This window comes from Hyperoodon ampullatus (assembly GCF_949752795.1).
Source record: "Hyperoodon ampullatus genome assembly, chromosome: 5".
NCBI classification, from domain to species: domain Eukaryota; kingdom Metazoa; phylum Chordata; class Mammalia; order Artiodactyla; family Ziphiidae; genus Hyperoodon; species Hyperoodon ampullatus.
In genome coordinates this window covers 33185844-33213400 of record NC_136918.1, presented here as the reverse complement: position 1 = coordinate 33213400, position 27557 = coordinate 33185844, and the positions used below count along the sequence as shown (strand labels likewise).

General features: G+C 38.5%; 1 protein-coding gene across 1 annotated transcript in view; it reads right to left on the bottom strand.

The window, feature by feature from the left end:
• UMPS (uridine monophosphate synthetase) overlaps positions 1-25090 on the bottom strand; it is a gene marked incomplete at its 5' end in the record, with an annotated part of 43071 nt that extends 17981 nt beyond the window's left edge. The window contains 5 exons of the mRNA XM_079705350.1: positions 1361-1475; positions 3044-3219; positions 8596-9267; positions 11155-11308; positions 24935-25090. Coding sequence (XP_079561476.1) covers positions 1361-1475; positions 3044-3219; positions 8596-9267; positions 11155-11308; positions 24935-25090 — 1273 coding nt within the window. The remainder of the gene's footprint in view (positions 1-1360; positions 1476-3043; positions 3220-8595; positions 9268-11154; positions 11309-24934) is intronic.
• Between the last annotated feature and the right edge of the window lie 2467 nt (positions 25091-27557).

Genomic DNA, 27557 nt, shown 5'->3' with positions numbered 1-27557 from the left:
CACACACGTCAGAATAGCCATCATTAAGAAGTCTACAAATAACAATGCTGGAGAGGGTGTGGACAAAAGGAAACCTAACTACACTGTTGGTGGGAATGTACGTTGGGGCAGCCATTATGGAGAACAGTAAGGAGGTTCCTCAGAAAATTAAAAATAGAGTTGCCATATGATCCAGCAATCCCACTCCTGGGCACATATCTGGACAAAGCTATAATTCAAAAAGATACATGCACCCCTATGTTCACAGAGGCACTATTCACAATAGCCAAGACATGGAAACAAACTAAATGGCCATCAACAGATGAATGGATAAAGTCTCTCTCTCTCTCTCTCTCTCTCTCTCTCTCTCTCTCTCTCTCTCTCTCTCTCTCACACACACACACACACACACACACACACAGGAATACTACTCAGCCATAAAAAAGAACAAAATAATGTCAACTGCAGCAACATGGATAGGCCTAGGCATTATCATACTATGTGAAGTAAGTCAGAAAGACAAATACCCTGTGATACCACTTATATGTGGAATCTAAAATATGACACAAATGAACATAGCCATGAAACAGAAACAGACCCCCTGACACAGAGAACAGACTTGTGGTTGCCAAGTGGGATGTGGGGTGGGAGAGGGATGGAGTGGGAGTTTGGGGTTAGCAGATGCAATCTATTATATACAGAGTGGATAAACAACAAGGGCCTACTGTATAGCACAGGGAACTATATTTAATATTCTGTGGTAAACCATAATGGAAAAGAATACTTTAAAAATATAAGTATGTATAACTTAATCACTTTTCTGCACAGCAGAAATGAACACAACATTGTAAATCAACTATATTTCTATTTTAAAAAGTAAAAAAACAAAACAAAACAACTTTGAACCCCAAAAGGACATTTAATAACCTAGATAACTCCTTCACTGACTAGAGACTATCATTGAGAAAGTTTGCTCTTTTTCTTTTAGCCACTGCAACTGCATTTCTCAGACTGCTAAAAGTGTTAACGTGTTCAGGTAAGTTTGGATGACATGACAGAACCATGTATCTCCACACTGAACAGCCACAATGAACATTAGCACATCAAAGGCTCTACAAAATCCTAAACAAATGTCTGATTTTGTTTAACCTAGAGCATTCCTCCTTGAGCACAGAACACCTTTTTTGGCAGCATATTTGGAACATCAGTTGGGAACAATAAAATTAGCAGTTTCTGGGCATTTTTCAACAAAAAGTAGCTTTCTAGATTTTCATCCTATAATTAGACTGCAAGCTATTTTGCATATCTAGGTTTTATTTTGTCCTTGCTGACTTGGGTAAAGAAGCATTTTGGAAAAACCACTACCAATGAATAGACTTACCTCCTGCTTCTAACTGAACTCCTGGAGTCAAGTGAAGAAATTCTGGTTTCATGCTTACTCGGGAGCCAGAAATAAAACCAACCACAAATTCAGAATGCTCTTCAGCCATTCTCACCTAAATGGAATGTAATAAAAGATTACAAGAAAGCACTTAACCACACAGAATGTAAGAAACTTTATTTCATAGATGCATTTCCTCATTTCATATTAAACTAATTACATGTAAAACGGGTAATCTTAGATATGAATCTGCATACTTGCTCCATTAAGAGCACCCTGAAACAACCCCTTCTGTCCCCTTCTCCTATAACCAAACACTAAAAACACTAAAAATCCTATATTATGTGCATCTAAAATCTAGATGCTGCATTGTTACTTATTTGTAATAATGCTTGGGGACCTACCTGCTTCCAGAAAGGATATAAGTAGTACTCTAGAATACATTTATAATGGTATAAAACCACACTGACTTACTGCCTATCTACATAGATACTCAAGGACAGCCACCACATAAAAAATTGCTACGTTGTTAAGAGCTAGCTAAAGAAATCTTACCTCTACAGCTTTCCCTCTTCTTTAACATTTGCCAATAACTTGTCTCCACAATTTCTCTACCATTACCTCACATTCATAGAAGTTTCCCTAGAAGGTCTGCCTGACTTTCTAATTTGGCTCTTCCCTGAGGCCCAGACTGTTCCGTTCTTGCCACTAAGTACTACCACCAACCAAAAATCAATGTATTGTCCTTGAGCCAGATCCAGAATGCCAAATATTAGCACTGACTCATGGACCCTCTGCTATGAGAGTTGGGAAATCATAGACATTTATGGTCAATTCAGGGATGGTGTTAAAACCTGGCCCTAGGGCCATGTGAATTCTTCACAGTTCCACGGGCTTTGAAATATGAAAAATAAATTCTCATGTAAAAATTAAAATTTTATTAACATAAAAATTCCTGTTACTTTAAAAAGTAATAGTCTTTAAAATATCTGCAAAGATAATCCATCCATCTTTCTAGGTGACTATCCGACTATGTAACTTGCCCAGAGGAGAATGTGGAGAGGAGCTTTATAACTAGATGATTATCCATCTCTCATTTTTTTCTGGCATGCAGGGGGTTGGAGCTGGGTACTAACATGTATGGTGTTATAAGGATTTTTAATAATGGGGAGTTACTAAAGGAAACAATGTGTCTGGACTCTAGTTAAGAGCTCTCCCATACAATGCCAATCAATATCAAAGACTGAAAAGGTAAGCTGCTTCATGTGGGCTGCTGTCATGAGAATGTGCATCTCTGTGTGACTCGGGAGATTCCAAGAAACTGCATATCTGGGAAAAAGCTATTCAATTTCAATTCATGGTGAAAGGGAAAAAACTCCTCTATCTTAAAGACCAGGTAAATACAGACATATGTTTATTTGACTCAATATCTGTGTTTCAATGTTTCTCTCTTAGAGTACAGTTCAAATTTCTTTGGTGTACACTGCAAGATATAAAATGCTATTAACCATCAGGGTATTCTAGTCAACTAGTATTAATATACTGTCACACAACCAGCAGGTAATTTTTTTGTTTTTGACAGCAATTCCATAGACCCGAAATTAAGACACTTTCTTCCCCTGTAACATCTAGTGTCACAGCCCTGGCGTTCTGTTGCCCCAATCTCTCTCCTCTGTCACTTACCGCTGCTTCAGTGTAGCTTCCAGTGGCCAAGGAGCCAGCAGAGCTCATTTCTGCAATGAGTAAGCATGCCCGGTGCAGGGGCAGGCCTACTTCTCCCAGGCCTTTCACAACTCCTGAGCCTGGAACCACATGAGCGTTTACTAGATCTGCCCAAGAAGCTATTTTAAAGACACCACCTATGAAAAGGGGGAAAAAAGATATCCGTCAATTTCCAAACAAAAACCCTTAACTTTTTTACCCAAACAACCAACTACAATATGGAAATAATCTCCTAGTAACATGTTAATGAAATAGAGAAACACTTCAAGAATTTTAGTGATTATCAATGGACCTACTTGTGAAAAATTTATCTGTCCACCTGGTTAGCTAGTTGAGAAATCACAAGAAGAAAATAATCTTATAAGCTCTACACTTAGTTTACTAGCAAAACTGATATGACTGTTTTTCCTTGCAGGCTGACACTTGTGACTACCAATAAGATTTATGCAACTGGAAAGGGTCCAGTGAAGACAGGTTGTTTGTTGAGTGGAAGATATCAACTGAAATTCCTCTGAAGATGACAAATTTTCATTCTGTAGGGATCTCTCAGAAACTTTACCATCTCTCAAATCTACTTGTTCCTTAGGTCTCTTTAGCTCTTCAAATTTCAACAGAAAATTGTATTCATTTTAAAAGCAGACAACAGTAAAACCAAGTAGATTTTTGAAAAACAACATATATGCAAACTTGTAGAAAGTTTGTCTAAGTCTTTCAACAGTCAATCTTTTTTTTAAAAAGTACTTATTTATTGATTTGGCTGCGCCAGGTCTTACTTGCGGCATGTGGGCTCTTAGTTGCAGCATGCGGGATCTAGTTCCCTGACCAGGGATTGACCCTGGGCCCCAAGCATTGGGAGTGCAGAGTCTTAACCACTGGACCACCAGGGAAGTCCCAACAGTCAGTATCTTTAGCACATGAAGAAAGTCATTAAAGACAAATCTCTCCTAAAGAAATAGCTTAAGAATATGTATGTATTACTTTAATAAAAATTGTTATCTCAAAAGATGCTTATAACTGTTAAATAACATAAAATGTCTGTTGTAAGGGTAAGTGAAAAAAGAGATATACCCAATATAACAGAAAGTTGCATAGAAGAATGGGTAAAGAATTGGTAAAGAATTAAGCAGTCTTTTAAAACTAATGTATGCTCTACCTTGAGCTCCTATTTAACAAATTTTTTTAAAAAGGATGCATATCAACAGATCTTTTTCTGCTAAAAATAAATCTTACTTTATACTACCTTTTCCTCATTTCCTATATCTGCAATTTTCATTCTTTGATTATTCAGAACTCATTGTGTTCTGCAGGGCCAACATCTGTCATCTTTGCCTGCCTAGAACCCATGTCCCTTTCTTCTGGCATAAGCACAGCCATTTTCTTTAGGGAAACTGCCCCTAACTATACCTTGGGGTTCAAGAAGTTTACATAAATAGCCTCACAATGATCAAGGGATCAACCCTAGAAGGCGAAGACATAACAACTGTAAACATTTATGCACCCAACACAGGAGCACCTCAATACATAAGGCAAATGCTCACAGCTGTGAAAGGGGAAATCGACATTAACACAAACAGTGGGGGAATTTAACACCCCACTTACACCAATGGACAGATCATCCAGACAGAAAACTAATAAGGAAACAAAAGCCTTAAATGACACATTAGACCAGATACACTGAATCGATATTTACAGGACATTCCATCGAAAAGCAGCGGAATATACTTTCTTCTCAAGTGCACACGAACATTCTCCAGGATAGAGCACATCTTGGGTCACAGATCAAGCCTCAGTAAATTTAAGAAACTGAAATCGTATCAAGCAACTTTCCAACCACAACACTATGAGATTAGAAAGCAATTACAGGAAACAAACTGTAAAATAACAAACACATGGAGGCTAAGCAATATGCTACTAAATAACCAAGAGATCACTGAAGAAATAAAAAAATACCTAGAAACAAATGATAAAGAAAACATGACGACCCAAAACCTATGGGATGCAACAAAAGCAGTTCTAAAAGGGAAGTTTACCACAATACAATCCTACCTCAAGAAACAAGAAAAATCTCAAACAACCTTATACATAAAGCAACTAGAGAAAGAAGAACAACAAAAACCCCCCAAAGTTAGTAGAAGGAAAGAAATCATAAAGATCAGAGCAGAAATAAATAGAAACGAAGAAAACAATAGCAGAGATCAATAAAACTAAAAGCTGGTACACTTTGAGAAGATAAACAAAATTGATAAACCTTTAGCCAGACTCATCAAGAAATAAAGGGAGAAGACTCAAATCAATAAAATTAGAAATGAAAAAGAAGTTATAACTGACACTGCAGAAATACAAAGGATCATAAGAGATTACTACAAGCAACTATATGGCAATAAAATGGACAACCTGGAATAAATGGACAAATTCTTAGAAAAGTACCACCTTCTAAGACTGAACCAGGAAGAAATAGAAAATATGAACACACCAATCACAAGTAATGAAATTGAAACTGTGAATAAAAATCTTCCAACAAACAAAAGTCCAGGACCAGATGGCTTCACAGGCAAATTCTAGCAAACATTTAGAGAAGAGCTAAAACCTATCCTTCTCAAATTCTTCCAAAAAACTGCAGAGGAAGGAACACTCCCAAACTCACTGTACGAGGCCACCATCACCCTGATACCAAAGCCAGACAAAGATATCACAAAAAAAGAAAATCACAGGCCAATATCACTGATGAACATAGACGCAAAAATCCTTAACAAAATACTAGCAAACCGAATCCAACACATTAAAAGGATCATACACCATGATCAAGTGGGATTTATCCCAGGGATGCAAGGATTCTTTAATATACGCAAATCAATCAATGTGATACACCATATTAACAACTGAAGAATAAAAGCCACACAATCATCTCAATTGATGCAGAAAAAGCTTTCAACATTTATGATAAAAACTCTCCAGAAAGTGGGCATAGAGGGAACCTACCTCAACATAATAAAGGCCATATATGACAAACCCACAGCAAACATCATTCTCAATGGTGAAAAACTGAAAGCATTTCATCTAAGATCAGGAACAAGACAAGGGTGTCCACTCTTGCCACTATTCAACAGTTTTGGAAGTCCTAGCTATGGCAATCAGAGAATTAAAAGAAATAAAAGGAATCCAAATTGGAAAAGAAGAAATAAAACACTGTTTGCAGGTGACATGATACTATACATAGAAAATCCTAAAGATGCCACCAGAAAACTACTAGAGCTAATCAATGAATTTAGTAAAGTTGCCAGATACAAAATTAATACACAGAAACCTCTTGCATTCCTATACACTAACAATGAAAGATCAGAAAGAGAAATTAAGGAAACAATCCCATTTACCACTGCAACAAAAAGAATAAAATACCTAGGAATAAACCTAAGGAGGCAAAAGACCTGTGTTCAAAAAACTATAAGATACTAATGAAAGCAATCAAGACAACAAAAACAGATGGAGAGATATACCATGTTCTTGGATTGGAAGAATCAATATTGTGAAAATGACTATACTACCCAAAGCAATCTACATATTCAATGCAATCCCTATCACATTACCAATGGCATTTTTCACAGAACTAGAACAGAAAATTTTGCATTTTGTATGGAAACACAAAAGACCCTGAATAGCTAAAGTAATCTTGAGAAAGAAAAACAGAGCTGGAGGAATCACGCTCCCTGACTTCAGACTATAATACAAAGCTTCAGTAATCAAGACAGTATGGTACTGGCATAAAAACAGAAATATAGACCAACGGAACAGGATAGAAAGCCCAGAGATAAACACACACCTATGGTCAACTAATCTATGACAAAGGAGGCAAGAATATGCAATGGAGAAATGACGGCCTCTTCAATAAGTGGTGCTGGAAAAACTTGACAGCTACATTTTAAAGAATGAAATTAGAACACTCCCTAACACTATACAGAAAAATAAACTCAAAATGGATTAAAGACCTGAATGTAAGGCCAGACACTATAAAATTCTAAGAGGAAAACACAGGCAGAACACTTTGACATAAATCGCAGCAAGATCTTTTTTGACTTCCCTCCTAAAGTAATGAAAATAAAAACAAATGGAACCTAATTAAACTCAAAAGTTTTTGCACAGCAAAGGAGACCATAAACAAGACAAAAAGACAACCCACAGAATGGGAGAAAATATTTGCAAACGAAGCAACTGACAAAGGATTAATCTCCAAAATATACAAACAGCTCATGCAGCTCAATATCAAAAAACAACCCAATCAAAAAATGGGCAGAAGACCTTAACAGACATTTCTCCAAAGAAGACATACAGATGGCCAAGAAACACATGAGAAGATGCTCAACATCACTAATTATTAGAGAAATGCAAATCAAAACTACAATGAGGTATCACCTCACACGGGTCAGAATGGCCATCAATAAAATATCTACAAACAATAAATGCTGGAGAGGGTGTGGAGGAAAGGGATCCCTCTTGCACTGTTGGTGGGAATGTAAATTAATACAGCCAGTATGGAGAACAGTATGGAGGTTCCTTAAAAAACTAAAACTAGGACTACCATGTGACCCACAATCCAACTACTGGGCATATAGCCAGAGGATACCATAATTCAAAAAGACACATGCACCCCAATGTTCACTGCAGCACTATTTACAATAGCCAGGACATGGAAGCAACCTAAATGTCCATCAACAGAAGAATGGATAAAGAAGATGTGGTACATATATACAATGGAATATTACTCAGCCATAAAAAGGAACAAAATTGGGTCATTTGTAGAGACTTGGATGGACCTAGAGACTGTCATATAAGTCAGAAAGAGAAAAACAAATATTGTATATTAATGTATATATGTGGAATCTAGAAAAATGGTATAGATGATCTTATTTGCAAAGCAGAAATAGAGACAGACGTAGACAACAAACGTATAGACACCAAGTTGCAGGGGGGATGAATTGGGAGGTGGGGATTGACATATATACACTATTGATACTATGACAGATAACTAATGAGAACCTACTGTTTAACTCAGGGAACTCTACTCAATGCTCTGTGGTGACCTAAATGACAAGGAAATCCAAAAAAAGAGGGGATATATGTATACATATAGCTGATTCACTTTGCTGTACAATAGAAACTAACACAACATTGTAAAGCAACTATACTGCAATAAAAATTTTTTAAAAATAGCCTCACATCACCAGGAGCAGGGTATATTACCCAGGTGAGCTAATAAAGGTATTCTATACCCCAGGTCTGAGTGATTGGTCTGGGGCAGGTATGAGGAGTGTGCTTACCTGAGAAAGAAGTCAAGGGAGAAGAAAGCAGAGCTGAGCCTTGGAGAGAAAGCAAGGCCAAAAGACATCACTTGAGCTCTTAGAGCCAACCATGCTTGACAGGCTTTTTTACAGCTGGACTTTGTCATGTGAGCCAATACATTTCCTTCAGCCAATTTAAGCTGGATTTGTGATTCTTGTTGGTTCCTGAATAATACTTACCTTCATACTGCTTTTTTACTGTGTTTCCTATATCTGCAAATTTCCGGTCTTCAAATATTAGAAACTCATGGCGTTTTGCCAGAATGGTTAACTCCTTCATTACATCCAGAGTAAAATCATTCAAAATATCTACATGAGTCTTGAGCATGCAGATTCTGGGTCCTAAAGCATCTGCTAGCTGCAACAGCTCTCTGGACTCTGAAATATCAGCAGACAGGCACAGATTGGTTTCCTTCTTTTGCATAAGCCTGAGAAGCTTTGATGCAACTGGGTGGATCCCAGGCAGCTCTGCACGTGCACCAAAGCTTAGTTCTTTGGGTCCTTTCTTTACAGAAGGGAGAGAACCATTATGATTAGCTGCCACAAAAACATTCTCCTGAATAAATCTCTTCACTCTCTCGACCATCTCAGCATCAATTTTTTTCTGTTGCTGAAGAATCTCCAGCATTTTGGACAATGTACACACTGAGTGGAGACGAATCCCATGCGCCTGCAACTTGTCCTTTCCTCCTTGCTCTCTGTCCAGCAGCACTATGGCATCAGTGACCTTCAAGCCCTCCTTCTGAAGAACCTCAACAGTTTCCAAAACACTGGATCCACTGGTGACAACATCTTCAATGATCAAACAGGTTTCTCCTGGATTAATAGCTCCTTCTACAAGACGCTTAGTACCTAGAAAAGAAAAAATTACATTGACTCTGTTTTAAAGTTATATATTTCAGCCAACTCAAGATGTATATTGCAGTATAAATTTGGCATGTATTCATGAAGAGGGGGATAATCTAAATTATATTTTCTGATCATCTACTTTGGAACCACTTTATTTTTAAAATTCCTAATGAATCTTCAATGTGCCACAATTACTGTTTTGTTCAGTGCCTATGTATTTCAAAATTGTCAAAGTTATATATACAGAACATTTTTAGTAAAACTAGCAAATTATTTAACAGTGTAAAACATCATTTAATGTGTTTATGATCAAAATTTCAAATACAGGTTTTATTAAGGCAAGATCACCTAGGTCATTGAAAGTTATGAAACAAAGAATAGCCCAATATCATCAATGAAATCATTCCTTTTTCCATTAACAATTTCTTTATTCAAGATCAGCCAGACAACTGGCCTTCTGAGCATATAAATGCAGGAGGGAAAATATTCGACAACCATTGAGGTCAATCACCACAGTGTTATGAGCTATGTAATGTAATGTGACTAAACACACTTCCCCACTCCAACCCCTACCGCAGACTATTTTCAGATAATCTACAAACTGTAAATACTCAGGCTGTAGACTACACAGACTCATGGTTTAGAGATTCATTTTTATATTTTCCACTACCAAATTTATCTTATTTTGAAACAGAATAGATATAGTGGGCATTTTGCCTACTTTCTGAACTTTCCACAGGTACTGTCTTTGCCCCTTCCCCAGCTCCTTTCCTTCTCTTGCAGAATTGGCAAGTTTAACTGAATCACCTTAGACGAGAACATAAGACTGAGAGTACTTATAGGTATATTTTAAAATTAATGATCTTATTCTAAGAAATATTTTTGAAGATACATAATAAGGAAATAGAAACAGTAGTCTTATGGCAAGGATTCATATAGATAAACACTGTGAAACTAAGTGGCAAAAATATTTGTCTAATTTTTTTATAATGGAGAATTTCAAACAAAACTAGACAAAATAGTATAACAAACCTCCACAAATACAGCACCTCACCACTTAACAACTCATGGGCAATCTTGTTTCAACTATAACTCCAACACCACCCTCCCCCCATAATTTTAGATGCAAATCCCAGACATATGATTTCATCATAAAAATTTTAGAACACATCTGTAAAAAGGACTCTTTTCAAAAATAAGTAACAAAAACAGTATCACACCAACATAAAACAACACGAAAAAATCATTAATTCTTAAGGTCGTCAAATATGAAGTCAGTTCCAATACTTTTAGATTGATTTAGTTTTAAAGCAGCCCATGTTTAAAACACCCACCTGATAACCTACTGCCATGAACCCATAAAAAAATCTCCATTTAGAATTTCATGTGGCATTTACATTGTCTTTTTTTTTTTTTTTGCCACCCTGGACGGCTTGTGGGATCTTATTTCCCCAACCAGGGATCGAACCTGGGCCCCCTGCAGTGGAAGTGCAGAGTCCTAACCACTGGACCACCAGGGAATTCCCTTACATTGCTTTAAGAGATTAATTTTATTCATGCAGTTTAAATATAAATACACTTGGAAAGTAAGCGCTCTTAGAACATTCTTCTGATGAGGGAAACGCTGGTAAAAATGTTGGGTTTCATAAATTTGGTGCACCAAAAAAGCACTTTTTTTCATTGCCTAATTAATACAAAGCATTTCACCCCTAGACTCTAAAGGAAAGGGAGGTGATTTATAACAACAGTTAACAAATTCCACAGGCCATAACAACTTAAAGGCCCTATGAAGAATATTCAAGGTGACTATGAACATCAGTGCCTAGAAGAACAAATTCTAAAAGTATCAGGTTACATATCAACTTAAAGCTTATACTATTTTTACTTTACCATAATCCTTTGTTTCTTTCCTTCTAATAAGCATTGGAATTTGGTTGGTTGAACAGATAACCGTGGCCAATGGTAAAGCTGTATAAGGTACTCCACACACAGTATCAAAATTGATCCCTGCATTTTGGGCAGTTTGGAATAAAATTTCTGCAACCTGTTAAAAAACAACACATAAACCAATTATTATTATTATTATTTTAAGTGGTGTATAAATCATGTAACAACATAAAGACAGTAACAACCCAGCAGGGGAGAGTCTTAAACCTGATCAGAAAAATATAAATGCCTTTTTGTTAAATTATTCTCTCCACAAATCCCAGTTTACAAATATAAATATAAAAACAGAAGAATTAACCTACTTAGCTAGACTCAGGGCTGCTCCAAGGGCAACATGGAATGTGTTAGGAAAGGCTATGATGTTCACCCTGAAGACTAAGGATGACCCCTAGGCTTCAGTTTTCCTTAGTAATTCATCATGCTTGTCATGTCTAAACCTATCACCTGCTAGCTTTATTTTCCCAACAGAAGTCTTCAATTAAAAAGTTTCACAAGAGAAATTAAGAAAACAATTGCATTTAAAAGAATAAAACAGGGACTTCCCTGGCAGTCCAGTGGTTAAGACACTGTGCTTCCACTGCAGGAGGCACGGGTGCAATCCCTGGTCAGAGAACTAGGATCCCGCATGCCGCACAGCACGGCCAAAAAAAAAGAAAAAAAAGAATAAAACACTTACAAATAAATTTAACCAAGGAAGTGAAAGACCTGGACACTAAAAACATAAAACATTGATTTAAAAAACAAACAAACTGAAGATGACATAAGTAAATGGAAAAATATTCCATGCTCATGGATCAGAAAAATTAAACTGTTAAAATGTCCATACTAAAAGCAATATACAGATTCAATGAAATTTCTAAAAAATTACAATGGCACTTTTCACAGAAATGGAACAAACAATACTAAAATTTGTATGGAACCACAAAAGACCCTGGATAGCCAAAACAATCTTGAGAAAGAAAACAAAGCTGGAGGTATCATACTCCCTGATTTCAAATTATATTATAAAGTAATAGTAGTCAAAACACTATGGTATTGGCATAAATACAGACACAGAGGTCAACAGAACAGAATAGAGAGCCCAGAAGTAAACCTACACATTTATGTTCAATTAATTTACATCAAAGGAGCTAAGAATACACAAAGGGAAAAGAACAGTCTCTTCAACAAAATGGTTTTGGGAACACTAGACTACATTTTACACCATACACAAAAATTAGCTCAAAATGGATTAATGACTTGAATGTAAGACCTGAAACCATAAACCTCCTAGAAGAAAACAGGTGGTAAGTTCCTTGACAATGGTCTTAACAATGACTTTTTGGATTTGACACCAAAAGCAAAGAAATAAAACCAAAAATACACAAGTGGGAAGGTGGTTAAAGATGGTGGAGTAAGAAGATCCTGAACTCACCTCCTCCCATGGACACAACAAATCTACCACTACATTAAGAACAATTCCCTCTGAAAAGAACCTGAGAACTAGCTGAACTGCTACTCCACAACAAAGAATAAAAGGGCACATGGAGATGGGTAGGAGAGTTAGAGACAGTCTTGCAAAAACTCCATCACTACTTCAGCAACCCATAACCAGGAGGGATCTCACAAATACGGAACTTCTCCCTGATGCTCCACATCAGTCACCCCAACCCTTGGGACCTACACCAGAGAGATGAGCACTTAAAACACCTGGCTTTGAAAACCAACAGGGCTTGGATCCAGGAAAACCATATGGATGTAGGGAATAGAGATCTGCTCTTAAATGACTTGTGTGCAGACTCACTCACCCTGGGACCCAGCACAAAAGCTGAAGTCTGAAAAAAGCCTAGATCATATGTGAAGTAAATTCACTTGCTAATCTTAAAGGGTCTGCCAGAGGGGCTCTGTTGGGGCTCTCTTCAGGTATGGAGCCACTGGCAGACACCATTTTTACACTCTCTTTCTAACTTGCTACTGCCTGCCCTCCCTGCACCACAGCCCCAGCCCCACCAGAGGCAGTGGGTAAATACACCACTTCCCCATGCTTCTGCTGCAGCCCGTCCCCCCACCCTCCACTGACCCTGCAGCCACACCAGTGGTGTGGATACACACCAAAGCCAGCGGGCACATGTAGCCCAAATAGGGGACAGCACTTGAGTGTGTGCTCTCGTTGCTAGGGGGAATTGCATTTCTGGGCCCCACAGGTGTGAAACAATCAAAGACACAGTTTGAGAAACAACCAAGAACTAGAGCAAGGTTAAACAGTAAGGTTCATTTCCCAAACAGGGCCACCCCTTCAAGACTGGAAGAGATAACTGTATCACCTAACACATAGAAACAGAGTCAAGCAAAATGAGAAAACAGGTATACGTTCCAAACGAAAGCAAAAGATAAAACCCCAAGAAAAAACCTTAATGAAACAGAGATAAGTAATTTACCTGATAAAGAACTCAAAGTAATGGTCTTAAAGATGCTCACCAAAATAGGAAAAAGAACGGATGAACACAGAACTTCACCAAAGAGAAAGAAAATATAAAAACGTACCAAAGACAAGTCAAAGAGCTGAAGAATACAATAACTGATCTGAAAAATAAACTAGAGGGGTTCAACAGCAGACAAGATGAAGCAGAAGAAAAGATCAGTAATCTGGAAGACAGGGCAGTAGGGCAGGGGAACTCACCCTAACAGAGCAGCAATAAACAGAACAAAACACCAGCATTTTAAAAAGCAAAAATAGCCTAGGGGACCTAAGGAAAAATATTGAGAATAACATTCACATTATAGATGAGAAGAGTCCCAGAAGAAGAGGAAAAAAAGGGGCAGAAAACTTATTTGAAGAAATAATGACTGGGGAGCAAAGACAAGATGGCAGAGGAGAAGGACTTGAGCTCACCTCTTCTTACAAAAACACGAAAATCACAACTGCTGAACAACCATAGACAAAAAAATGGTGGAACCTACCAAAGAAGATATTCTACACCCAAAGACAAAGAAGAAGCCACAATGAGAAGGTAGGAGGGGTGCAATCGCAATAAAATCAAAACCCATACCTGCTGGGTAGGTGACCCACAAACTGGAAAATTATTATACCACAGAAGTTCTCCAACATGAGTGAAAGTTCTGAGCCCCACATCAGGCTCCCCAGCCTGGAGGTCTGGCAATGGAAGGAGGAGCCCCCAGAGAATCTGGCTTTGAAGGCAAGCAAGGTTTGATCACAAGAATTCCACAGGACTGGGGGAAATAGAAACTCCACTCTTGGAGGGCACACAAAAGGTCTCATGTGACCAGGACCCAGGGAATAAAGCAGTAACCTCATAAGAGGCTGGGCCAGACCTACTTGATGGTACTGGAGGGTCTCCTATGGAGGTGGGGTGGGGGAGGCAGCTGTGGCTCACTGTGGGGACAAATACACTGGCGGTGGTAGTTCTGGGGAGTACTCGGCATGAGCCCTCCTGGAGGGTGCCATTCACTCACCAAGACCTGGCCCCACTCAACAGCTGGTAGGCTCCAGAGCTGGCATGCTTCAGGCCAAACAACCAACAGGGTGGGAACACAGCCACACCAATCAGCAGACAGGCTGCTTAAAGTCTTCCTGAGCAAACAGCTGCCTGCAAAACACACCCCCCTGACGTGGCCCTGCCCCACAGAGGGACAAGTCCCAGCTCCACCCACCAGTGGGCAGGAACCAGTCCCTCCCACCAGGAAGCCTGCACAAGCCTTTTAGACAGCCTCATCCACCAGGGGGCAGACAGCAGAAGTAAGAACAACAACCCTGCAGCCTGCAGAAACTGCAATCAAAGAAAGTTAGGCAAAATGATATGGTAGAGGAATATGTCCCACATGAAGGAACAAGATAAAACCTCAGAAGAACAACCAAGTGAAATGGAGACAGACAATCTACTTGAAAAAGAATTCAGAGTAATGATAGTAAAGATGATCCAAGATTTCAGAAAAAGAATGGAAGCACAGAGATGATACAAGAAACATTTAACAAAGACCTAGAAGAACTAAAGAACAAACAAAAAGAGATGAACAATACAGTAACTGAAATGAAAACTACACTAGAAGGAATCAACAGCAGAATAATGGAGGTAGGAGAGCAGATAAATGAGCTGGAATACAGAATGATGGAAATCACGACTGTGGAACAGAATAAAGAAAAAAGAATTAAAAGAAATGAGGACAGTCTAAGAGACCTCTGGGACAACATTAAACACACCAACATTCGCATTACAGGGGTACCAGAAGGAGAAGAGAGAAAGGTCCTGAGAAAGTATATGAAGAGATAATAGCTGAAAACTTCCGTAATATGGGAAAGGAAACAGTCACCCAAGTCCAGGATGCACAGAGAGTCCCAGGCAGGATAAACCCAAAGAGGGAGATGATGATACACATGGTAATAAAACTGATAAAAATTAAAAACAAAGAAAAAATATTAAAAGCAATGATGGAAAAGCAACAAATAACATACAAGGGAATCCCCACAAGGTTATCAGCTGATTTCTCAGCAGAAACTGCAGACCAGAAGGGAGTGGCATGATATATTTAAAGTGATAAAAGGGAAGAACATACAACCAAGAATACTCTACCCAGCAAGGCTCTCATTCAGATTTGATGGAGAAATCAAAATTTTTACAGACAAGCAAAACCTAAGAGAATTCAGCACAATCAGACCAGCTTTGCAACGTATGCTAAAGGAACTTCTCTAGGCAGAAAAGAAAAGGCCACAACTAGAAATAAGAAAATTACGAATGGAAAAGCTCACCAGGAAAGACAAACACACAGTAAAGGTAGGAAATCATACACACACAAATATGACCTCAAAACCAGCAACTGTGAGAGGAGGAGAGTACAAATGCAGGATATTGGAAATGCATTTGAAATTAAGAGACCAGCAACTTAAAACAATCTTGTATATATATAGACTGCTATATCAAAACCTCATGGTAATGGCAAACCAAAAATCTACAATAGATACACATACAAAAAAGATATAGAAATCCAAACACAACACTAAAAATAAACTTCAAATCACAAGAGGAGAGAACAAAAGAGAAAGAAAAAAGATCTACAAAAACAAATCCAAAACAATTAACAAAATGGCAATAAGAACATACATATCAACAATTACCTTAAATGTAAATGGATTAAACACTCCAATCAAAAGACACAGTCTGGTTGAATAGATACAAAAACAAGACTAGTATATATGCTGTCTACAAGAGACCCACTTCAAAACTAGGGACACATACAGACTGAAAGTGAGGGGATGGAAAAAGGTATTCCATGCAAACAGAAATCAAAAGAAAGCTGGAGTAGCAATACTCATGTCAGACAAAATAGACTTTAAAATAAAGACTGTAAAGATGTTAAAAATAAATAAATAAATAAAATAAAGTCTGTCACAAGACGCAAAGAAGGACACTGCATAACGATCAAGGGATCAGTTGAAGAAGGTAGAAAAATTATAAGTAAATACCCACCCAACATAAGAGCACCTCAATATATAAAGCAAATGCTATCATCCATAAGAGGAGAAATCGACAGTCACACAATAATAGTGAGGGACTTTAACACCCCACTTACATCAATGAACGGATCATCCAGACAGAAAATCAATAAGGAAACACACATCTTAAATGACACATTAGACCAGATGGTCTTAATTGATACTTATAGAACATTCCATCCAAAAGCAGCAGACTACACATTCTTCCCAAGTGCACAGAGAACATTCTCCAGGATTCATTACACGCTGGGCCACAAAGCAAGCCTCAGTAAGTTTAAGAAAACTGAAATATCAAGCATCTTTTCTGATCACAACGCTATGAGATTAGAAATCAACAAAAAAAAAAACTGTAAAAAACACAAACAAGTGGAGGCTAAACAATGTGGTACTAAACAACCAATGGATCATTGAAAAAATCAAAGAGGAAATCAAAAAATAACTAGAGACAAGTGAAAACGAAAGCATGACAATCCAAAATCTATGGGATGCAGCAGAAAAGTTCTAAGAGGGAAATTTATAGTAATACAATCTTACCTCAGGAAACAAAAAACATCTGAAATAAACGACCTAACTTTACACCTAAAGCAACTACAGAAAGATGAACAAACAAACCCCAAAATTAGTAGAAGTAAAGAAATCACAAAGATCAGAGCAGAAATAAATGAAACAGAGATGAAGAAAACAATAGAAAAGATGAATGAAATTAAAATTCCATTCTTTGAAAAGATAAACAAAACAGATAAACCTTTAGAAAAACTCATCAAGAAAAAGGGAGAGGGCTCTAATCAATAAACTTAGAAATGAAAACGAAGAAATTACAACGGACACACCACAGGAATACAAATGACCACAGGAGACTACTACAAGCAAGCAACTATATGCCAATAAAATGGACAACCTAGATGAAATGGACAAATTCTTGAAAAGGTACACTCTCCGAAGACTGAACCAGGAAGAAATAGAAAATATGAACAGACAAATCACAAGTACTGAAATTGAAACTGTGATTTAAAAACTCCCAGCAGGGACTGCTCTGGTGGCAGAGTGGTTAAGAATCCACCTGCCAATGCAAGGGACACAGGTTCAATCCCTAGTCCAGGAAGATCCCACCTGCCGCAGAGCAACCAAGCTTGTGCACCACAACTACTGAGCCTGCACTCTAGACCCGGGAGCTACAACTACTGAGCCCATGTGCCACAACTACTGAAGCCCGCATGCCTAGAGCCCGTGCTCTGCAGCAAAAGAAGCCACTGCAGTGAGAAGCCCGTGCACCGCAACAAAGAGTAGCCCCCACTTGCCGCAACTATAGAAAGTCTGCGTGGAGCGACAAAGACCCAATGCAACAAAAAATAAATAAATAAATAAATAAATATTTTAAAAATAAATAAATAAACAGAAAAACCTCCCAACGAACAAAAGTCCATGACAACATGGCTTCACAGTAGAATTCTATCAAATTTAAAGAAGACTTAACACCTATCCTTCTGAAACTCTTCCAAAAAATTGCAGAGGAAGGAACACTCCCAAGCGCATTCTATGAGGCCACAATCACCCTGATACCAAAATCAGACAAAGATACCACAAAAAAAATTACAGGCCAATATCACTGAAGGACATATACGCAAAACTCCTCAACAAAATACTAGCAAACTAAATCCAACAATACATTAAAAGGATCATACGCCATGATCAAGTGGGATTTATCCCAGGGATGCAAAGATTTTTTGGTATCCATAAGTCAATCAGCATGCTACACCACATCAACAAATCGAAGAATAAAAATCACATGATCATCTCAACAGATGCAGAAAAAGCTTTTTAACAAAACTGAACACCCACTTATGATAAAAACTCTCCAAAAAGTGGGCATAGAGGGAACATACCTCAACATAATAAAGGCCATATATGACAAACCTACAGCTAACATCATACTCAGTGGTGAAAAGGTGAAAGCATCTCTCTAAGATCAGCAACGAGCAAGGATGTCCACTCTTGCCACTTTCATTCAACAGTTTTGGAAGTCCTAACAATGGCAATCAAAGAAGAAAAAGAAATAAAAGGAATCCAAATTGGAAAAAAAGAAATAAAATACTCACTGTTTGCAGATGGCATGATATTATACATAGAAAATCCTAAAGATGCTACCAGAAAACTATTAGAGCTCATCAATAAATTTGGTAAAGTTGCAGGATACAAAATTAATACACAGAAGTCTCTTGCATCTCTATACACTAACAACAGAAGATCAGAAAGAGAAATTAAGGAAACAATCCCATTTGCCAGCACATCAAAAAGAATAAAATACCCACGAATAAACCTACCTGAGGAGACCAAAGACCTTGACTCTGAAAACTATAAGACACTGATGAAAGAAATCAGAGATGACACAAACAGATGGAAAGATATACCATGTTCTTGGACTGGAAGACTCAATATTGTCAAAACAATATACAGATTCAATGCAACCCTATCAAACTACCAATGACATTTTTCACAGAACTAGAACAGAAAAATTTTTAACTTGTATGGAGACACAAAAGACCCCAAATAGCCAAAGGAATCTCGAGAAAGAAAAACAGAGATGGAGGAATCAGGCTCCCTCACTTCAGATTATACTACAAAGCTACAGTCATCAAAACACTATGGTACTGGCACAAAAACAGAAATATAAATCAGTGGAACAGTATAGAAAGCCCAGAAATAAACCCATACACCTATGGTCAATTAATCTATGACAAAAGAGGCAAGACTATACAATGGAGAAAACACAGTCTCTTCAATAAGTGGTGCTGGGAAAACTGGACAGCTATGTAAAAGCATATTAGAACATTCTTTAACACCATATACAAAAATTAACTCAAAATGGATTAAACACCTAAATGTAAGACCAGAAACTATGAAACTCTTAGAGGAGTACATAGGCAGGACACTCTTTGAAATAAATTGCAGCAAGATCTTTTTCAATCCGTTTCCTAGAGTAATGGAAATAAAATAAAAAATAAACAAATGGGACCTAATTAAACTTAAAAACTTTTGCACAGCAAAGGAAACCATAAACAAAATGAAAAGACAACCCACAGAATGGGAGAAAATATTTGCAAACGATGTGACTGGCAGTGAATTAATCTCCAAAATTTACAAACAGCTCATGCAGCTCAATATCAAAAAAACAAACAACCCAATAAAAAATGGGCAGAAGACCTAAATAGACATTTCTCCAAAGAAGACAGACATAGAGATGGCCAAGAGGCACATGAAAAGATGCTCAACATCGCTAATTATCAGAGAAATGCAAATCAAAACTACAATGAGGTACCATCCACACCAGTCAGAATGGCCATCATCAAAAAGTTTACAAACAATAAATGCTGGACAGGGCTTGCAGAAAAGGGAACCCTCCAACACTCTTGGTGGGAACACAAACTGGTACTGCCACTATGGAGAACAGTATGGATGTTCCTCAAAAAACTAAAAATAGAGCTACTATATGATCCAACAATCCCACTCCTGGGCAGATATCTGGAAAAAAACATGGTTCAAAAGGATACATGCACCCCAATGTTCACTGCCGTGCTGTTCACAATATCCAAGACATGGAAGCAACCTAAATGCCCATCAACACATGACTGGATAAAGAAGATGTGGTATATAAATACAATGGAATATTAATCAGCCATTAAAAAGAATGAAATAATGCCATTTGCAGCAACATGGATGGACCTGGAGATTATCACACTAAGTGAAGTAAGTTAGACAGAGAAAGACAAATATCATATGATATCCGTTATATGTGGAATCTAAAAAGAAATGACACAAATGAACTTATTTACAAAACAGAAATAGACTCCTAGACTTAAAAAACAAACTTATGGTTACCAAAGGGAAAGGCGGTGGGGGCAGGGAGGGATAATTGGGAGTTTGGAATTGACATATACACACTACTATATTTAAAATAGATAACCAACAAGGTCCTATTGTATAGCACAGGGAACTATGCTCAATATTCTGTAATAACCTAAATGGGAAAAGAATTTGAAAAAGAATAGATACATGTATATGTATAACTGAATCACTATGTTGCACACCTGAAATTAACACAACATTGTTAGTCAACTATACTCTAATATTAAAAAAAAAAAAACACAATTCAAAAAAAAAGGAAAGAATGACTGAAAATTTCCTGAAGATTCAGGAAGTCCAGAGTATTCCAAAGAAGATGAACCCAAAGAAACCTGAAGATCTGAACAGACATTTTTCCAAAGAAGACATATCGATACAAATGGCCAACAGGCATATGAAAAGATGCTCAATATCACTAATCATCAGGGAAATGCACATCAAAACCACAATGTGATATCACTTCACACCTTTCAGAATAGTTTTTATCAAAAGAGCAAGAAATAATAAGTATAAGGACTTCCCAGGTGGTCCACTGGTGAAGAATCCGCCTTCCAATGCAGGGGATGCGGATTCGATGCCTGGTTGGAGAACTAAGATCCCACATGCCACGGGGCAACTAAGCCCATGTGCCACAACTACTGAGCCCGTGTGCTGCAAACTACAGAGCCCATGAGCAACAACTAGGGAGAAAACCCGCATGCCACAACTAGAGAGAAGCCCACATGCTGCAATGAAAGATCCCACATGCCACAATGAAGATCCCACATGCCACAACTAAGACCTGATGCAGCCAAGAATAAAATAAATTAATTAAAAAAAAAAGAAATAATAAGTGTTGGTGAGGATGTGAAGAAAATGGAACCCTTGTGCACTGATGGAGAAAATGTTAATTGGTGCAGCCACTGTGGAAAATAGTATGGAGGTTCCTCGAAAAATTAAAAACAGAACTCCCATGTGATCCAGCAATTCCACATCTGGATATTTATCTGAAAAAAAATGAAAACACTATCTTGAAAAGATATCTGCACCCCCATGTTCACTACAGCATTATTTACAATAGCCAAGATATAGAAACAACCTAAATTGCAAAACAACCATGAATGAACAAGTGGATAAAGAAAATGTGGTATACACACACACACACACACAAAATGGAATATTATTCAGCCATGATAATTGTAAAACACTGACATTTGCTCAGCGTAGATGGACTTTAAGGGCATTATGTTAAATAAGTGAGACGGAGAAAGACAAATACTTCATGATCTCATTTATATGTGGAATCTTACAAAAACCATCAAACAAAAAGATAAGTCATAGATACAGAGAACAAATTGGTGGTTGCTGGAGGCAGAGGGTAGTGGGTAGGCAAAATGGGTGAAGGGATTCAAAAGGTACAAACTTACAGTTATAAAATAAGTAAGTCATGGGGATGTAATACACAGCATGGTGACTAGAGTTAATAATACTGTATTGCATATTTGAAGGTTACTGAGAGATCTTAAAAGTTCTCAGCACAAGAAAAAAAAATTTGTAACTATGAACACAGACGTGTTAACTAGACTTGCTGTGACAATCATTACACAATATATACAAATAGTCACTACATTGTACACCTGAAACTAATATAATTTTATATGTCAATTATATCTCAATAAAAAATCAACGGAAGAATATACACCAAAGTGTTTTCTTAAAGTTTTCATAGGACTTCCCTGGTGGTGCAGTGGTTAAGAATCTGCCTGCCAATGCAGGGGACATGGTTTCGAGCCCTGGTCCAGGAAGATCCCAAGTGCGTGGAGCAACTAAGCCCACGCGCCACAACTACTGATGCTGCACTCTAGAGCCCATGAGCCACAACTACTGAAGTCCGCGCACCTAGAGCCTGTGCTCCGCAATAAAGAGAAGCCAGTGCCACGAGAAGCCTGTGCACCGCAACAAAGAGTAGCCCCTGCTCGCTGCAACTAGAGAAAGCCTGTGCACAGCAACGAAGACCTAACACGAAGAACCAACACAGCCAAAAATAAATAAATTAATTAAAAAGAAAGGTGACTTAAAAAAAAATAAAGGTCTCATAAATACAGAGCCTACTGTGTGAAGCATTAGTTGATAATATCCTTTTCTACATAAATCATCACATTTTAACGCCAGAATGCATACTCCCACCCAACACCATCTTATTTTAAGAAGAAAAGCAGAGTTACTTAGTGAACTAGATCAGAGGTGTTCAAAATTTTTTGTTCCTATATTTCTAAAGATTTGAAAAATTTATGAATATTTTTAAGCTACAAAAAATGTAACTTCTAGAGTACTGAAGAAATTAACATATTATCCTAGAACTGTTACATCACTCCTTTAAGTGAATACAATGGGATCCAAATGCTATACTGATTTGATACTCAACATCTGCTTTAAAAAAAAAGAAAATGCTGAATTATGAACTTGGAAAATTTTACATTTTTTTGAACTCATATTTTCATTCCATTGTCTCCACAAAATTTTATTCTAATGCAATATATATCTGTGCTTGAAAAACTTTTACTGATCATTCTATGATACTTCTCCACAACAAAAATGTATGTAAACTGAAATTTTAAATTGTAAATTTAAAAAATTTCCTGTGACCATAAGTCTCTAAGTGTTAAAAATTCTGTTATTATTACAATTGTTATAAGCATAAAATTAATTAAAACATAATCCGCAAATTTTGATAGAAGCATAAAAACAGATTATTTTGGAAATGCATTTCTTAGTGAGATGAATGGTACCTGATCCTGGCAATTAATTTATGTATCTACTCTAGTTGACTATTACTTACTACTAGGAAGTCAGAGTTCAGTGTAAGTTCTTTTGCTTTTTGGGGGTGCAAATAATAAGAAACCCTATTTGCATAAATAAGTAGACATGAAAGGAGTTCTGTTACATCTAGCTCTCTCAATATTTTGCACTCCTTCTGAGTTAACTACCAAAAATCACAGACACATACACACACCCCAAAATCTAGTATCAAAAATAATTCTTAGTCATCTGTTAACTGGTGACTTTTTCAAATATAAACCAACTTTTCAAAGGAAGATCCCTAGTCATTCACTTTCTCAGCACTGATGAGATGCACCACAGCAAGATTCTGGATGGTGAGAATAGTCTAACCCACATCAACTAGTGCTTCAGTTTTGTTTTTTTTTTGCGGTACGCGGGCCTCTCACTGTTGTGGCCTCTCCCGTTGCGGAGCACAGGCTCCGGACGCGCAGGCTCAGCGGACATGGCTCACGGGCCCAGCCGCTCCGTGGCATGTGGGATCTTCCCGGACCGGGGCACGAACCCGTATCTCCTGCATCGGCAGGCAGACTCCCAACCACTGCGCCACCAGGGAAGCCCCAGTGCTTCAGTCCTTTTCATAATAACATCAGACTGGGGTTCACAAAGGGCGAACGAACATAAACCCTTAGTGGTGGAGAAAACTTACATAAGTCTTCTAGATAGAACTTCTGTGATAACTGAAAGGTTCTATATCTGCACTGTCCAATAAGGCAGCCACTAGTCGCATATGACTATAAATTTAAAAATTCATAATGCTCAATATTAAAAATTAAAAATGCTCAATATTCATACGCGGCTAGTAGATACTCTATTAGACAGCACATTTAGACCCTTCTACTTACACTGTGGTCTGCAGCTTTTGCTGGCAGCTTGTGAGAAATGCATAACCTCCCACCCTGCCTCAGACCTACTCAATCAGAGTATGCATTTTAACAAAATTCCAGGTGATTCCTATCTACTCAGAGTTTAAGAAGCCTTGTGCTAGAAAACTCTAATCTGTACAAAGTTTTTCCCTTTTATTCACCAAAAAACTGCCTCCATGAAATGTCCACTCTCTGGCCTTAATTCTTGCTCCTGGACACACAGTGCAAAATCGAATCCCCCTTTCCTAGCAAGAGCCCTTCCAAGTATTTAAGCAGCTACCAAATTCTCCCCTCACACACCTTTTCCTCCCTTCCCCCCGCCGTCCCATTGTCACGAGGCTAAATACGCGGAACTCCTTCATGTACTTCTGTGCAAGACAAGGCCCCAAACTGGGTTTCCCCCGACTCTCTTGCAGAGCACGTGTCAAAGCAAGCGAGTGACAGTGCAGGCTGCTGCCCTCTAGGTCCTCAAAAGCCTAACAGTTCCTGGTCTCTGGGCTTCGCAAACAGACTCCACCAGGCCGATAGTAGGGTCGACCCGCCTGCCTGGCTCTTTTGCTCTCACCCACAGCCCAACTCCTGTCATCCCCCCGCTCCTCCTGGTCCCCATTCCCGCCACCCAACCCTCTTGTTTCCTTTCCTGGGTAGGTACCTGACTCAAAATACGGGGTCGGGACACGATGCCCCGTAGATCGATGTACAAGGGGGAAGAGAGCCCGCTCTTCAGCACGAAGTTCCCAAACTTGAAAGCCTGCACGTCGTACAGACCCGTTACCAATGACTCCAAAGCTGCAACATCGGCCGCCATCGTCTCCCTCTCCCAGTTCACTCCGAACTCCAAATCGCCGCTTACCCGCGGCGCCCAGTGACGTCACCTGAGAAATCCCGCCTCTTCCGGCCCTTTTTCCGGCGGCTGGGCGAGCTCGCTCCGCTCAGCTCCGGGTGCCAGGTAGCGAGGGCTCAGGGTTTCAGGTCCGGTTCCGGGCAGTGGTAGCGAACTTTACCCCGACGCTGTCTGTGGGTGAGATCGCTGGACTTTGAAGCCCCAATAGTTAGATTGGCTCCAGGATCATAAAATCAAGACTCTCAAGAGAATTTGTATGAATCCTGCCTACTTTTTATAGCGCAGTGTCCTCTTAATTCTCCTTCTTGGGCGAGCATATCTTTATTTGCCCGTTATTAAACACCACTGTCCCCTCCCCTCCCCTTTCTCCAAATAGAGTGTAAGTTCTGGAAGACGGGGACCTTTGCTTAATTCTTCTATTAACTTCATGGCATTTGGCAAATGTCAGTGTCATAGCAATTTGCACTTGGGACTATAAAGCTCTTAGCAGGTAATTGTTCATTACCTCTTCTGTCGGCCCTCTGCGTCTGGAGGAGGACGTGGGTTTAGTCCCATTTAGAGTAGCACAAGTGTTTGGCACATAATACGTGTATAGCAGATGAAGAAGAGAGGGAAGAGAGCAGAAGAAGATGAATTGATACCTTGGTATCAAGGTTATGCAGGAGGATAATCATGCCAGCTAATCTGAAAATCTAAGCGTATTTTGTATTCACAAATTCCTTAAAGTAGAGGAAATTCCCATTGTGGGTAGAAGGCAATACTTTAAGGATAATTACCTTTAAAACCATAAGACTCACGATTGTTACTCATAAAATTGATTCTCAAGTCATTTCTATGTTTCTATGTTCTTTTATATTTGTCTGTTTTCTCTGAAGGCAAGATGACCAGCCAGTGTGAAGGAGCCCATGCTTTTGACAGTTCTCATTTCAAATAAATGCAGTAAAATCTTGATGAAATAGAAACCCACTGTTAAAACATTTTTCTTCTTATGTGCAAAATAATCTAATCAAAATACTTCAATCCCAAATGCTTGTCAGCCTTAAGAATAAAATGGCTTGTTAGTTTACCAACAAAATGAGTTTTACTTGGGAATGTCAGAGGAATTGCGTTTGAGGCATGGAAACTTGCAAAACATAGGCAAGTCTGGAGAACAAAGGCGAGGAATGTTACTTTACAGAGAAACAGGGGAAGTTGGGAGGGGCTGCTTTGAAGGAAAGTCCATTGGAGGAAATCAAGAGTTCAGAGTCGTGACAGTTTCTTATTGGCTGCGTTGTTGGTGTGCAAGGAGAACATATTCCGCCCTCGTGCTAGGGAAGTTAAGTAAGCATCTTCCTGCCCAGGGATGTAAAATAAGCTGCATAGGGTGGTATGTGCTGGTGTGTGCATGAAAGCTCCTCCTTCAGGAATTCCTCACTCTACTTTAAATGAGATTTTCCTTTATTAGTTTTCACACACTCTAGCTAATTTACAGTGTACTATGAATCACTTTCATTTGCACTTGGGTGGCACACACAGACTCTTTCAAAGCCTGATCATGTCTGCAGAGTCTAATCCAGATTCCTGGAGTCCACAATATGTTGCATAAACTTGTGAGATCCATCCCAAATGGCCTGCCAATTTTCTAACGAAGTTGCCAAATAAAACATCAGAATGAAGTTAACAACATACAGGGAGGCGTATTTGGCACTTTTGGATAGAGAAATGCCTTTGAATACTTCTCCAGGCAACAAAATTGTTGCTTTCTTTCCAAATGCTGGGCAAAATGTGTTATGTAATAATAACGCAACATTTTCACCTTGTCAAAGGCTTTCATATATTTGGAGGAAGAGCAAAAAAAAAAAAATTACTCTTTTCTTTCTACCAGAAGTTTTTTTTTTTTTTTTTTTTTTTTGCATTACACGGGCTTCTCACTGCTGTGGCCTCTCCCGTTGCGGAGCACAGGCTGTGGACGCGCAGGCCCAGCAGCCATGGCTCACGGGCCTAGCCGCTCCGCGGCATGTGGGATCTTCCCAGACCGGGGCACGAACCCGTGTCCCCTGCATTGGCAGGCGGACTCTCAACCACTGCGCCACCAGGGAAGCCCTACCAGAAGTTTTAATTAGAAAACAAAAGACCACCAGAAATAATATCTTTAATATAGTATATTTATAGGAATGCATAACTTGAGATGTACATTTTGAAGTTTCATCCATAACTTATAACATTTACTGTAGTAATAATAACAAGACAGCAGGTCATCACTTTACAACATCACACATGAGTGATTTTGACTTACAAATAAAATATTTACAACCTACCTTTACAAAACGACGTTGTGTGCATACAAAATGAACAACTGCAGAAAAATTTAAAAATAATGAGACAACCAAAAACCCAGAAGATACACTTAAGGCAGACCAGCAAGACACCGAAATAATTAAGGCTGTGGAAT